The sequence below is a fragment of the Amia ocellicauda genome, chromosome 5 (genome assembly GCF_036373705.1).
Source record: "Amia ocellicauda isolate fAmiCal2 chromosome 5, fAmiCal2.hap1, whole genome shotgun sequence".
NCBI lineage: Eukaryota > Metazoa > Chordata > Actinopteri > Amiiformes > Amiidae > Amia > Amia ocellicauda.
The window spans coordinates 11,926,939-11,942,840 of record NC_089854.1 but is presented as its reverse complement, the minus strand read 5'-3'; the positions used below and the strand labels follow the sequence as shown (position 1 = coordinate 11,942,840).

Genomic DNA, 15,902 nt, shown 5'->3' with positions numbered 1-15,902 from the left:
AGGAGAACAAATATTAATCAGCAGACACACAGAAACAGAGAAAGACAGACAGATAGTGAGACAGACGGTGAGGCAGTGAGACAGTCAGTCTTACCCTCCAGCAGAGAGAGCAGCATCACCACCATGTCTTTCTGCAGGTCCAGCAGCTCCTTCAGCAGCCCGATCTGACTGGAATCCTGAGCATAACACACACACGCCACACACCAACACACAACACAAACAACAACAACACAACCACAGTTTTTACTTAATTTCCATTCGCTCACTTCCGGTTGTTGGGTGTTATTGATGGGCTTGGTTGTTGACGATTCAATACACAGTCAATAGACAGATGTGCGGCGATGACTGAGAATGAAGAGCGAAGGTAAAACCCACAAACAAATCAACCAATCAACCAACCAACCAACCAACACCTGGATAGGTTAACTAGTGACGGGGGAGGGGATGGGACAGAGGTTAGACTGGATACACTGGTTGACTGATTTATAATTTTGTAATGACTGTCGCTGTGACTGTGACCCCAGTTGAGGTGTCAGACTGGGAGTGATGGGTGAGTGGGGTGGGGGGGGTCAATGTGTCAGTGGTCTTACCTCTGAATGAGCTCTACTCCAGAAATGATCCTGGTTTGCATTTCAATAACAAGACACGCATTTCAACACCAGACACTCCACCACTACTACTACTACTAATACAATAATAATATCATCATAATCATAAGGATAGTAAGAGACAGTGCAGGGAAGCTGAACTGGCTCCCAGTGCAGCGGTACCGGTCCAGGCCCGGCGTGTCAGGACCTTCAGGGCTGCTGGATAGACTGGGCTGGACGGCACTGGATTGTAGTGTACTGGACTGGACTGGACTGTATTGTATTGTACTGTACCATTGTGTATTATATTATACTGTTTCTGTAATGTACTGCACTATACAGTATTGTACTGTACTGTAGTGGAGAGCCCTGCAGCTTTTAGTAAGACCTGGAGTGGAGTCCCATGGTGCACTGGGAGTTGATCGGTTTCCCTAGAAAACAACAGACAGAGAGACAGACGGATGGACAGAGACATGAACAGACAGACGGAGAGTGGAGCAGGATGAGACCAGGCCCCCCCCCCCAACCCCCCTACGCTGAAGCCCCATTTCAGCCTGCTGTGGGGGGGGTCCCTCAGTGAAGGAGCACCGCAGTGAACCCACAGGGAAGAGAGTCACAGTGTACATTCACTAACTGACTGACAGACTAAGACTTTAACTGACTGAGTGACTCCCCTCCTTCCCTCTCACTCTCTCTCTCTGCCATGTCTCACAGGCTGTAGGGTATGCCAGTGTAGACAGTTTTGGAAATCATCATGGTAATCTGACTCTTTACTCATTACCTCTGCATTCACCAGGGCAAGCCTACACTGGGGGCCACAGCTCCACCCTGCTCACAGGGGGTGGGGGTTTCACACAGCACAGTCAACATGTTAACAGCTGAACAGGCACACATCTGTGAGCACACGGGGGCACACACACTGTGCATGCATACACACAGCTGTAATTTCTTAGAAGGGAACCTAACTCTGCCAATATGGCTGCCCTCCTGGCTCTGCCCACCAGAGACTCTGCACGTGCAAGAGCCCAATATAATCCATATGTGGAGGTAAGATAAATGTTTTGGTGTATAGGTACTGACTGATCCCTGTTGTGAAAGCAGAAATGCAGCAGGCATGGCACTGCTGTGTTTGTGTCTGCTCCTTTCTCTGCTTGGTGTTCTTTCCCACGGACTTCTTCAATATGTCGAGGCTGTTTCAATGACTGGACTCTGAGTGTGTGTGTGTGTGTGTGTGTGTGTGTGTGTGTGTGTGTGTGTGTGTGTGTGTGTGTGTGTGTGTGTGTGTGCATGCTCTGAGGGCACTGTCAGGGAGGGTGACCTGCAATGTAAAAGCAACAGCTGCTGAACTGAGGCACAGTGAGCCCCCCGCCCCCTTCTCAGTGCACCAGCCCAGGGCCGCAGGACAGAGTGACTGACTGTACAGCACTGTACTGAACTACATACACTCTACTGCTCTTGACTGTGCTGCACAGTACTCTCACTCTGTTCGCAGACAGATGCAATATAATAAATTCACAAAAAGCATTGCCTATTTTTGCCCCAAATATGATTTTTTGTGTTTGGCCATTCACACTGAGGCACCAAGAAGGGGAAAAAGAAAAACAGAAAAAAAAAGAAAGATTCTCCCCAAAATAAAGACGAGTATGATGGAGAGCCTGCCAGGACCGCCCATCTCCAGAGAGCACTGCCCTCCTCTCTGTCTATCTCCCTCTATCTCTCAACACTACCCCATCTGTCTATCTACCTCTCGCTCTTTCTGAACTCCCTTCTGTCTCTCTCTACTTCTCTGTCCCTCCCTCTTTGTCTGACCTTTTCTCTGTCATCCTCTCTATTCCTTGATCTCTCTTCCCCACTTTGCATTGTAATTTCTCTCTGTCCCTCTCTCCCTCTCTGTCTATCTCTTTTCTCTCCTTCCTCGTCCTCTGTCCCACCATCTCTCCCTCTCTCATGGTCAGGAGGGGCCAGGGGTGAAGGGTTGGGAGGGGTCAGCAGGGCAGTGTGCTGTGGAGAGCTGGGCTGACCTGGACTGGCTGTTCCCAAGACGCAAAGATGTAAAAAACAAAAAACAAAAAAAAAGACGGGAAGAGAGAAGCGACTGATAGAGAGAAGCAGCGGAGGTCTATGCATGAGATGGCAGCTGTCAAGACATAGAATCTTACTCCGTTTCGAAGTCCAGGGACGGGGTGGGTCTGTCACACAGCAGAATAAAAATGTTATACACCAGCAACATTTTTAATATCATTTTTGTATTTTTAATTATTATCCTTAATATCATTATGTTTTTTAAATTAAATAATAAATTTTATTCCCATCTCTCCTGAATTTATTTATGTATTGAAAAACTGTTTTTGTATGGTACTTCCTTATGATAATTATTACATGATCTTATTGTTCATGTCTGTGCTGCTGTACAGTAATGGGTTACTACAGAGAACCCTCCTCGGTCGAGTCTGGCTGTTAATATTGATAGACAGACAGACAGACAGACAGACAGACAGGCAGTGTGTCTCAGCCGAAGCCCTATAAAGCCCAGCGTTGGAAGCCCCACACCCTCTGCTCTCTCTTCCTCCCTCCATCTCAACACAGACTGCACAGACTGAGGTAGGGAGGGCTCTCTGACTTAGTTTATGACTGAGGAACAGCTTGAAGCTGGGTGACTGCCTAGGTGGCTGACACACTGACTGAGTGTGTGTGATTCTGTACCCACGGGCTCTGTCACGACATTAAAGTACAGCAGCTTCATGAGCAGAAACAGTACGAGGAGGGTCAGGGCCCAGCAGCTGCCCTGTTTGACCCTGCTTCCTGTGAGGAGAGACACTATAAAGGGATTCTGGGAGAAATACAAAAATGCTTTGGGCCTCATAGGGCCATGGGGGGGTGTGTAACAACCGGGGTCCAACCACAAGGTTAGATAGACACAGACAGCAAGTACACAGACCAGTGTTGACTGTGAACAGACATGTGTCTATATAAAAACATATATACATGTGTATGTGCACATATGTATATATGTTAATATCTGTTTATACATGTGTTAAACAGACACTGTAAACTAGCCATCCAGCTCCCGACACCAGCCTCCCCCTCAGCCCTCTGCTTTAAAATGTGTTGCAAGAAAAGCCAGCGCTGTGTGGACTATAGTATAGAGCCCAGACTGGAGCCAGCGCTGTGGGGACTATAGTATAGTATAGAGCCCAGACTGGAGCCAGCGCTGTGTGGACTATAGTATAGAGTCCAGACTGGAGCCAGCGCTGTGGGGACTATAGTATAGTATAGAGCCCAGACTGGAGCCAGCGCTGTGGGGACTATAGTATAGTATAGAGCCCAGACTGGTGCCAGCGCTGTGGGGATTATAGTATAGTACAGAGCCCAGACTGGAGCCAGCGCTGTGGGGATTATAGTATAGTACAGAGCCCAGACTGGAGCCAGCGCTGTGGGGACTATAGTACAGAGCCCAGACTGGAGCCAGCGCTGTGTGGACTATAGTATAGAGTCCAGACTGGAGCCAGCGCTGTGGGGACTATAGTATAGTATAGAGCCCAGACTGGAGCCAGCGCTGTGGGGACTATAGTATAGTATAGAGCCCAGACTGGTGCCAGCGCTGTGGGGATTATAGTATAGTACAGAGCCCAGACTGGAGCCAGCGCTGTGTGGACTATAGTACAGTATAGAGCCCAGACTGCAGCCAGTGCTGTGGGGACTATAGTATAGTATAGAGCCCAGACTGGAGCCAGCGCTGTGTGGACTATAGTATAGTATAGAGCCCAGACTGGAGCCAGCGCTGTGTGGACTATAGTATAGTATAGAGTCCAGACTGGAGCCAGCGCTGTGTGGACTATAGTATAGTATAGTGGACTACAGTATCATTGAACCTGGCAGGTTATTGGACAGTATATCAGATAGTATATTCAGCAGTACATTTTAAAGCAGAGCAGTGGTTCTGGGCAGGAAGTGACCTCAGGATCTGTACAGTGCCCTGCCAAATTAAACCTCAGGAAAGAGGAATAATAAGAAGGACAGGAATAGAAAAACACAACAACACAAAAACAACAACTCAAACTGCAACCCCAGGAAAAAACACACAGGATGTCCGAAAGAGATTAAGGATCAGGAGGACGAGGGGCAGCAGCAGGAGGAGGAGGAGGATAATATTAGGGGTTACGGACTGACACCGCAGTGACAATTCACTCACTTCTATCGGGGAGTAATGTAAATAGATACATACTTTAACCTTTCATGAACACAAGAAAAACAGAGCATTCAGAGCATTAATTGACCAGTTGTCTATCGGAGCGGGTCAGCAGGTAAAAACAAGGCAAAGGCAAAAATACCTTCAGTATCAGTTAACCCCAATTAGCCAACCAACTGAGAGAAAGAGGCACCGATTGCAATTGAGAAAATTAAAAATATATACATTATAATAATAAAATAAGCATATATATGCTGTAAATAAAGAAAAAACTTGTATTTCACAAAAAATAGATCTCTCACGATGTTGCTTAGGGATGTCAGTTTGACGACTACGTGTGCCAGGGCTGCGATCAATCGAGCTGATCAGTTATTGGTGGCCCAAGGGACACTGCCGAGTCGAGCTTACTTGTGGCAGTGGGGCCCGTTCAGACAGACTCTCTCCCACTGCCATACACTGGCAGTGATACACACAGGCTAAACACAACCTGCAACTGCTGTGCGTCAGGACGTGTGTGTGTGTGTGACTGTGTAGATGTGCGTAAGCGTGTTTGTAATTGTGTCAGCATGCTCAGCAGAGTGGGTGAGCGTGTGTGTCAATGCATTAATGTGTGAGAGTCTGTTTGTCAGTGTGTGGGTGTGTCAGTGCAGCGGTGTTGTACCTGTGCCAGTTTCATCATCATGTGTGCGAAGACGTGCAGGAACCCGACCACCGCATCCCACAGGCGACTGTGAGCCAGAGACTGCTGATTACCTGTACAGGGACCCTGAGAGAGGTAGAGAGAGAGGGATAGGGAGACAAAGAGAATGGGAGAGAATTTAGGGGAGAATATCAATCTGCAGACACACACACACACAGGTGTATTCACCTGCACACACTGTCAGCGTCTGTACCTGTATATAGTCAGTGTACTTCACTGTATATGCCCTCAATGTATTGACTACAAATTGTCAGTTTATTCACCTGCAAGGACCTGGTCAGCGCACTCACCTGTGTGCTTGTTCAGTGTACTCATGTGCTGTAGGAGTACTCACCTGTATGTACTCAGTCAGGCTGTTGAACACCTGCTTGGCCACAGTCATGGCCTTGGAGAAGTTTCTCTTGCCCGGCTCATCGATTGTGTCCTTCCCAGAGTAATACCAATAGAAATCACTGATGGACTCCTGCTCAGAGAGAGGAGTGACAGAGGGAAGAGGGAGATTGAGAGTGAGACAGGGTGAGTAATGGAGTCAGAAGGCAAGACATGAAGAGGGAATAGAGACAGAGAAAGAAGCAAGAGAGGGGGGGAAGATAGAAGAGAGAGAGAATCAAAAGAGACTGGCAAAGAGAGTCAACAGGAAGATGGAAGACAGAAATAAACTGCCTAGACAGACGGTGATGAACAGAGAGGCGCAGTGTACCTGCAGGCGGAGCAGGAAGTCCACAGTACAGATGATGATGTTGATGGTGGTGGTGTTACCTGTCTGGGTCCTCAGGTAGTTCTGGAAATCTGCAGAGACACACAGAGAGACAGACTGTCACTGGAGACATCGGGACACACTGACAATGTACATAGGTAGAAAAGTGAAATTAATGACTGACCGTTATTGTGTCCCTCGCACATCAGCTGCAGGAAGCGGAAGAGGTCACAGGTGAATTCATCGTCCGCCATCACCTTCTCACCTGACAGAGAGAGAGAGCAGGTGGGGGAAAGAGAGCATTACAGAAAGACAAGGGTGTGTTTCGTTGTGTGAGTGTGTGTGTTTCATTGTGTGTGTTTGTTTTTTACTGTGCAGTGTGTGCATGTGTCAGTATGTTTATGAATGTGTGTGTACATGTGTATTTGTGTGTGTGTAAAGGAAGCTGTATATACCGCCCTCCACTCCCCCACCCCGATAATGTTAGTACACTCACCCAGAGAGAGAGAGAGAGAGAGACATGGAAAGAGGCACAAAGATACAAATAAAGAGACACATAGACAAAGACAGACAGATAGGGAGAGAGAGCCACATGGAGAGACAGAAAGAGGCAGAGAGACACAAAACACAGAGACAGAAGTAGACCGAGAGACATTAGAAGACACAAAGATAGAGCTTGAGTTTTAGTTACACAATAACTGCCCCCCACCAAATCTCTTGCGTCAGCCTGAGCCAGGCCCTGACACACAGCCCCACACTGCCATCTGCAAACTGAGAGGGAGACAACAGCAGTCGCACACACAGGAAACACCAATACAAACTCTCTCTCTCACACACACACACACACACACACACACACACACATTCTCTCTCTCTCAGACAGACACACTGTAGACAGTCATGCAGGAGTGATCTTCTGCACTCCACTAAGCCCTCAGTCTGATCAGGATTAATGGGGGGGGTGGCAGATCAGAGCGATGCGGTGAGTGCAGGAGGTGAAGGGGTGGAAGGGAGGGTTGAGTGGGGGTTTCTGTGAACATGTGAAAGCCAACAGGAGAAAATTCGTTAAGTTGTATTCCCCCTGGTTCTACCCTCTGTACTTGTTACGTCTTTATCTGTGTATCTGGGGAATTTATAAAACCACTACACTTCCATGCAGTATAATGCACTATACTACATTATATACTAAACTATATTAAACTATACTATACTGTACTGTACTTAGCTGTACTTTATTATGATTTACTGTACCGTACTAGGCTGTACTACACTGTACTGCGCTCTGGTATTATGAAAGTTTATTAAAACATAGTACAGTATCTCTTACTATATATACTGCACTGTGCTATACTGTACTATACTGTCCTATAAAATACTGTGCTGTACCATATTAGACTGCACTGTACTTTAACAGCTCTCAGTGGCATCTGATGAGAATCTTATTGATTATTATTGATAGGTTGCTTGTATTAGTCTGTATTGGATGTTTCCCCCCTGATCAATCAAGCGATCAGCTCGGAGCAGTCACTGGAGCAGACACATCGAGGCTCGTCAGGACACTCTCCACAACAACACAACACAAACTACACAAACTGCAAAAAACATTATGTTCAACTGCCCGAACCACTGAGGGCGAGAGTTCGCCCACGCTCACAGTCTGCCGAGCATCACCTGCGCTGTACGTTCCTCAGCTTACACTACTGATCAAAACTATTGATCGCTGTTGGTTGTGCAGTTAGACAGGTGAGGAAGCTGCTGGTTAATTCTATTGATCTGATTTAAGGTTCATGGTGTGCGACACAACAGCTCCCAGTGTAACTACAACTGCCCAGACTGACCACCGCTCCCATTCTGACATACCCCTTGTTTTGCATTACTAATACTCATATTGTTTATTTTGATTTTCCCTATGCCTCCTTTCCCTTAGCTCTTAACGATGCCTGCACTTACTAGCTTTTACATCTAGGATGTAGGACTTGTATTGTTTACTGTATATTTCCTATACACTTGTGTAAATTAGAATTTGTAAATTGCATTAATTGCTTGGAACTGTACTGTATTTTTGCCCTTTGTATTGCTCTAATGTTTTGTAAGTTGCTCTGGATAAGGGCGTCTGCCAATAAATAAATGATAATAATAATATTAAAAGAATCACGATCTTGCATGTTTGACTGGGGTGTCCTCTAACCAGACAAGCCTGAACACGCCTGTAGAACATGAGGGTCATGCCTGAGAACAACACAGGCAGGTGATTAACATTACTGTAACCCCAGCGCTGCAGTGATGTCATCAACCACCCTGGGGAATTGTGTGTGTGTGTGAACAAGACGGGCAGATAAGAGCGGGTCTAGAGTAATTCAGACACTTCTGCTGCCTTCATTTAACAGAGAAATAAGGAGGGGCTGTTTTCCCACAGCCAGCATGTCTAACAGCAGAGATCTCATTTAAAACAGTCAGATCAGAGTTGGAGCAGAAGTCCGCCGGGTTCTGTACACTGGGAGCTGTAGTCTTAGTTACTCAATGAAAACATCAACATTTAATTGCAAATAAATTAAAAAAAGAAATAGACCAATCGATTCTCAGCCTTTTGGTTAAGATCAAGTGTAAGAAAGAAATAGGCCAGCAATGTCAAAGTAATCTTTTTTGTTTGTCTGTTAGTCTGTTTGTTCGTTTCATTTCTTTGAATGCGAAATGAAATGCAGATGGACTCCATGATGAACTAGAGAGAGAGAGAGAGAGAGAGAGAGAGAGAGAGAGAGAGAGAGAGGAGAGGGGAACACTGTGTGGAGAGAATGAGAGATAGATATGGAGAAATATGGGTAAGAAAGAATGGAGAGAATGGAAGAGGGGGAAAAAGTGGTGGGAAACAGTGAGCAAGCGAGCGAGCGGGCGGGCGGGCGAGCGACAGAAACAGCCATAGAGAAAGAGAGGGATCATTATTTACCACGTTCACGCTGGATGACTGAGCGCCAGGGGAAGGAGGGATGAGGAGGAGGGAGAGGGAGGAGGAGCAGGAGGGGAAGAAGTGATGGGAGAGAAATAAAGAGGCAGTAGGTGAGAGAGAGGGGCAATGAGTACACAGCCGCTGCAGCAGTCTGGGAGTGTCAAGAAGTATACTGAGAAATAAACAGACTGAATTACAGAGAGAGAGAGAGAGAGAGAGAGAGAGATGGAGGGAGAGAAGGAGGGCAGTGGAGGGGGGTGAAGGGGGGTAGAGAAGGTGGGAGGGAGAAGGAGAGGGAGGGATGGAGAGGAAAAGGGAGAGTGATGTGTGTAGAAAGAGAGCAGGTGGGTACAGAGGAACTAAAAGAAAAAAAGAGAAATAACGAAAGAAGGGACAGAGCAGAGCAATCCAAAACAATCCATCTCATCCATTACAAAATTAATTAAGTATAAAATAAATAAATAAAGGTTGAGATGATGATTACAAATCTGAAAAAGATTACAAGACTTGAGAGAAAGAATATATATATATATATATATATATATATATATATATATATCTACATGAATGAATAAATGTAACATTAATTAAAATAAAAAATGAAAGGGGAGAAGCCGGTCAAGGCATCATTAATTAATTTAATTAATTACTTTAATTAATTAATTAAACTGATCAACCCCAGCTGAAGATGAGTGTAATGAGGGAGTTACAGTGTGTTTTGAGCACAGTATATTAATACATATGTAACAAAATATATATTCAATATATAACACCATATATGTTGCAGAATATAAGTATAAATATATATAACATACAGGCACTCCTCAACAAGAGAAAGAAGTCAGAAGCCGTTTTCCAACAGAAATAATCATATAGATGCTGTATGGGCTCCTCAACAAACCACCGAAAGTCTTATCTTATCCCATCTTATCTTCACCACCAGTTCAACACTCAGATTATTTGATTCTCAGAATTCTATATAGATTCTATATAAAATAAATTGATGAAAGGTAGGTTAAAATAAATATGATACAAATATGACATGCCTTAAATACAGGAGTTCCTTATTCCTTAGTTCTCTTAATTCGTTTTGGTGCATTTTTGTCCCTAAACGTCCCTCTCTTGCTCATCCGTGACTGCAGTGCATAAATAAACACCTCGGCTCTGACAGGCACACAGACCCTGGCTTCAGCACAGCAAGACAACACGTCTCAACGTGGATGTCTCCAAATGGAGAGGATACATTTCTGACGGAATCTCATATTTTTCTGAACAAGGGTGGTGGTCACCCCCCCTGCACCCTGTCACACAAAGCTATGCCACTGTCCGTCTCAGCAGGGTCTGGGGGCTACGCATGATTGGACAAGCGAAAACAGAACTCTGCGCTCGTTAGTCGGTAGGCGGTGATAAATGAGGACCTCGTTATTACCAATGTTCATTAGTCGAGGAACCCCTGCATAGATCCTTATATATGTGCATATGTATATTATATATATATATATATATATAAACATAGATCTATTCCTATATTTCAGGGATTCCCAAACCAGTCCTAGAGGACCCTCTGCCCTGCCGATTTTTGTTCCAATCAAGCTCTTAATTACATAATTGTGCCTTATATTGTATTCCAAGTTCAATTAAGGATTAAATTAAGCAATTAAGATCTCAGTTGGAACAAAAACCAGCAGGACAGAAGATCCTCCAGGACAGTTGTTAGAATCCCTGTTATATATACATATACAATTAGATATAAATATAATATACACTAATATACATATATAAGATTATTCTCAGAAGCAAGAACTACTGTCTATTGTATTGAGCAGTGGTTCTCAAACCAGGTGCTGGCGGAACACCAACCCTGCAGGTTATGGTTCCAACTGAGCTCTCAGTAACTTAATTTAATCCTTAATTTAAGTAATTTGATTACATTTGAATCTTTAAATTGTGTAACTGATAAAAAGTTGGTTCCTTAATAAGATCATTTCCTTATACAATTTTATACTTAACTTAAAAAGAATTAAAAGGCTCTGATTTAGGAAATGATTACTTCAATTAATCATTCAATTAAGTAACTGAGAGCTCAGTTGGAACAAAAACCAACAGGGTCGGTGTTCCACCAGGATTGAGAACCACTGGCATAGAGTATTTAATTGCATGAAAGCAGCAAACTTCTATATTATTATTATTATTGTTGTTGTTGATTTTGTTGGGGAGTGGGGATTGGGGACACAGTAAGAAAACGGCAGTGATTCCAGCTCTTACAGCTCTGACTGTGAGTGTGTCTATTTGAGTGTGAGTGTGTTTCTGTATTCCGGGAGTTAATCCTGGTGCTGAAAGGCTCTGAACTGCATTACACTGTGCACTACACTGCACCACAGGAGAAGAGGTGGCTAAACTAACCATAGATCAGTCACATGTGCTTCTGGCCTCTAAAAACTGATCATTATAGTGTGACTTATCTGATTCTCACAATAAGATGTGTGTACAAACAGGGGCTGTATGATATGAGCAGTGTGGGGTGTCAGCCCTGTGCCCCGGTGGCGCGCTCACTCACTGGTGCCCTCCTCTGACACCATGCCCAGCCCCTCCGCCTTGTTCTGCCTCTCGAATGCATTCAGGTCCAGGACACTGTGGAGACAGACACAACACGCAGAGTGCCATGAGATACAGCACAGCGACACAGCACTAAACGTCAGCACAGAACAGGACAGAGACAGTACAGGAAAGAGACACAGTACACCATAGAGACAGTATAGTATAGAGGCATCCAATCCAGCATGGAAACACTACACTAGAGCACAGCACAGAGAGATATATATAGTAAGGTAGCGTGTATATATATATATATATATACACACACACACACACATAGACGGGTGACAAATTAAAGGAAAAACCTGAATAAATGAGTGGAGGAACATAACGAATGCAGATGCCTCCAAACAGGTGTACTGCATGATACAATTATGCAATTAACATCCTATAATGCTCTGTGGCATGTATAAAAATGCTGAGCAGGCCCAGTTGACCTCGATTTTGGATCAAGATGGCAAATCGAGGTCTTAATTGATAAGTTCAGTTCATGAGGCAAAAACACATTTTTGGAGATTTTTTTTTTTTTTTTAACAGAACATGTTTGGGGAAAAGGTGGACTTTTGGTAACTAGTAATATTTAAATTGTATAAAGCCTGAAATAAATGCAATACAGTAAAATGTAGGACTTCATTTAACATCTCCCTTTATCTATAGGGACAGTGTGAGTTAGTAGATATGTTTGTACATTTTCACAAATAAGAACATACAAAATACAATATGGAAACTATTATGTTTTAACTTACCTTGAAACACATCTGTCCAGTCTGCATCTTCATGTTCATAATCATGTTCACCTTAATGTTGGCACTGATCACCCCCTCTCTCTCTCTCTCTCTCTCTATCTATCTATCTATCTATCTATATAGTGTCCGTGTCTCACTGACCTGCAGGTCTGCATCAGAGCCTGTACACTCAGGAAGAATCCCACCTCCTTCTTCTCCTTCAGATAGTCCAACATTTTCTGCAGAGGAGAAACACAGGGACACAAAACAGAGAGACAAATAAACATAGGAAGGGAGAAAGATAGACACATACACACAGACACACGACACAGACAGATGACACACACAATAATTATAATAACAGTAATTTTCAAGAAGCTACGGAGTGGCTGTGCTGGGGCGAGGAGTACCTGCTGAACCTCACAGTTGCCACCATTGAGGATGGAGATGCCCAGCTTCAGAGTGGAAGACACCATTGCCCCAGTCTCCCCTGAGAGAGAGTAGAGTAGAGTGTAGTAAATGTACTGGATAATACTATATTGCAGCGTGCAATGTCAGTGTGGTGTGTCAGTGCGGTGTACAGTATCAGTGTAGTGTGTCAGCGTAGCAGGCAGTGTCAGTGAGGTGTGCTGTGTCAGTGCTGGGTACCCTTGCAGGCGCTGATCATCTGCAACACCATCTCTGCAGCGCCGCGGTTGTGCAGCCGGGCCTGCTGGTACAGCAATCTCTGCTTCTCCATCTCTTTCTCCTGCAAACAGACACACACTGTAACTGACATACTGACACGGACATACTGACATGGACACGCTGTCACAGACACAGACACGCTGTCACTGACATACTGAGACGGACACGCTGTCACTGACATGCTGACATACTCCTCACACTGAACTGACACACCCACAATGTACACACCATCCACACACTGAACACACTGTTACCACACGGAACACACACACACACAATCCACACTGCACTCTCACTATCTCTCTCTGCAGTGTGTTAGTCAGGGAGTCGTTATGTGTTTCTGCTCCACGTTTGCGAGAAGCAAACGTTTGACTACAGTAAACAGGCCTGCTGACCTGACCCTGAGCTCACTGACCAACAGAGGGTCAGGGGCTGGACACACTGTTGACTAGCACAGCACAGCAGGGGGCTCCAGACCTGGTCCTGGGGAGCTACAGTACAATACAGCAGGGGTCTATTGTGCGTTGTGTTGTGAATATGTGTGCTACACACTGCTGTCACTGTGCTGTGTCTTTAAAGATGACAGTGTCTCTCTCAGCTGCTACTCAGAACAGCAGAGGCACACGAATGAGCCCTCAGGCAGTGACAGGTCAACACAACACAAGACACACAACAAGTACCCCCTAATGGCCCTGCTGAAACAAACTACCCCACCACACTGCAGTCCTAAACTCCCCCAAAATACCCCAATAAACCACCCACACCCCAGTCCCTCCCTCTCTGACCCTCCCTCCTCTCTGCCTGTCTGTGTGTACATGTTTCTCTCTGTGCACCTGTGTTTGCATGTGTGTGTCTGTCTCTGTGTGTCTATGTATGCATGCGTGTGTGTATGTGTGTGTGTGTGCACAGGTGAGAGTGTCTGTGCTTGTATTCTTGTGTGTGTGTGTGTGTGTGTGTGTGTGCACATGTAGCGCAGTATAGAGATATGAAGCCTGACCAAATGGGCAGCAATTTACTGTAGTCCAGGGTCCAAGTGAGACGCACAGTGAGTAGAGAGGGTTGGGGGAAAGGGGGCAACTCTCTCATTAATTAATAAACGAGAACGCAGTGAAGAAAGTGAGCAAGGAACACGCTAATTATCAAAAACAAAAACAAACTCAAACTAATAGATAGATGGAGAATTATAGCAAACACACACCCGTCACCCCTCAAGTGAATAAGTATACGGTGAGTAGTAGAGCCATAGTATACAAACACAGCTGTTGCTACCACTACTAGTAATAATTTATACTGCCACTATTATTACTACTACCAGTACTACTACTACTATTTATAATACTACTGCTACTCCTGCTATTACTATGACACCTACTACTACCACTTCTGCTACTATCACCACCACTAATATAGCTCAAGTTTATATACTGCTGCTGCTACTAACAATACTAGTACTATAACTTCTACTACAACTACCACCACAAAAACTGCTACCATAATTTACACTGCAACTAATACCACAACCAGTACTACTACTATACTATTTATACTAATGCAAATAAATTATTATTAATATTAACAAATTAACAAAGCCACAAAACAAAACAAATGCAAAGGGAGTTAATAATAATAAAAAAGAGTCAGACATGAGATAAAGAAAACAGATCAATGTAAATGAAGGAATGCACTGAAGGTCAGTTGAGAAGTGTCAGAGGTCAGAGGTGAGTATGAGGTCGTGCGTAACTGAGTGTCACTCAGAGTGTTGCGGCATCTGATTGGCTGGCTTCCTGGCTCCCCTCCCCTGGCCCCCGGCCCCCCCCTACCATCTCTGTCTGTCGCACCTCAAAGGACAGTTCCTCTCCCCCCTCCTCCTCCTCCCCCTCCTCGCCTTCCTCTCCGATGTGGCAGCTCTGAGAGAGAGAGACAGAGAGAGGAAGAGAAAGAGGGAGAGACAGAAACAAATACAGAGACACAAAGGTGGAGAGAGAGAGAGACAGAGAGAGACAGAGAGAAACAAACAGAGAGGGAAAGACAAAGAGAGATGACACCAACAGAGAGACAGATGTACAGACAGAGAGGAAAAGAAAGAGATAGCATTAGTCACTGCAGCAAAACACAAACATATCAATACACACACATCTGACTGGCTGACTGACTGAGACGCTGACTGACAGCGCAACCCCCACAGCCTCTCACCTTTGCCATAATATCAGCATATGCCATGTACAGATAATCTTCATCCAGTTTACTGTGGAGAGGGAAAGAGAGAAGGAGGGAGTGAATATCAGTCTCCTATTGTTTACTACACAGTTATTTGAAGAGTCCCATTGCTGTCTTGCAAATTGAGGGAGTGAGGGACGCTCTCACCTCTTCTCTGTGAGTGCGGTACGGCTGAAGTGCAGAATGAGCTGATGGAGGGGGTCAGGTTTCCTCTCTGTCTCCTCTTCCTCCTCCTCCTCCTGCTCAAGAGATTTCTGACACCAAATGAATGGGGGGTTGAGACAGAGGGAGAGAAGGTGAGTCACAGGTACTCTGGTACAGTGCAGTCCAATGACAGTGTGGTACAGCACAGTACAGTGACAGTGTGGCATGGTACTATAGTGGAGTAGGATACTTACAGACAGGTCGTCTATCATTCTGTCCTCAAAGGAGTATCCCTCTGTATGAATCCAGGTGCGCTTGTACCCCTCTAGGAACATGTTGGAGGCTCTGTGTCTGAGGGGGAGAGAGACAAAGAGAGCTGATCATATGTACCTGGGCAGGTGTGCGCATAGTTACTGT

General features: G+C 45.0%; 1 protein-coding gene across 16 annotated transcripts in view; it reads right to left on the bottom strand.

Annotated features, from left to right (window-relative positions):
* The window catches only part of ryr1b (ryanodine receptor 1b (skeletal)), a 74,584-nt gene that overhangs the window by 8,256 nt on the left and 50,426 nt on the right, over positions 1-15,902 (bottom strand). For 3 of the 16 annotated variants that reach the window (XM_066703771.1, XM_066703772.1, XM_066703775.1), the window contains 15 exons: positions 15,740-15,836; positions 15,489-15,595; positions 15,318-15,369; positions 14,945-15,031; positions 13,086-13,185; positions 12,848-12,927; positions 12,600-12,676; positions 11,675-11,748; positions 9,118-9,135; positions 6,358-6,438; positions 6,177-6,265; positions 5,811-5,939; positions 5,438-5,542; positions 2,747-2,776; positions 95-176 (listed from right to left, as the gene is read on the bottom strand). In XM_066703771.1, the coding sequence (XP_066559868.1) occupies positions 95-176; positions 2,747-2,776; positions 5,438-5,542; positions 5,811-5,939; positions 6,177-6,265; positions 6,358-6,438; positions 9,118-9,135; positions 11,675-11,748; positions 12,600-12,676; positions 12,848-12,927; positions 13,086-13,185; positions 14,945-15,031; positions 15,318-15,369; positions 15,489-15,595; positions 15,740-15,836 (1,208 nt within the window). The remainder of the gene's footprint in view (positions 1-94; positions 177-2,746; positions 2,777-5,437; positions 5,543-5,810; positions 5,940-6,176; positions 6,266-6,357; positions 6,439-9,117; positions 9,136-11,674; positions 11,749-12,599; positions 12,677-12,847; positions 12,928-13,085; positions 13,186-14,944; positions 15,032-15,317; positions 15,370-15,488; positions 15,596-15,739; positions 15,837-15,902) is intronic. The other 13 variants (XM_066703773.1, XM_066703777.1, XM_066703784.1 and 10 more) reach the window with 7 other exon arrangements.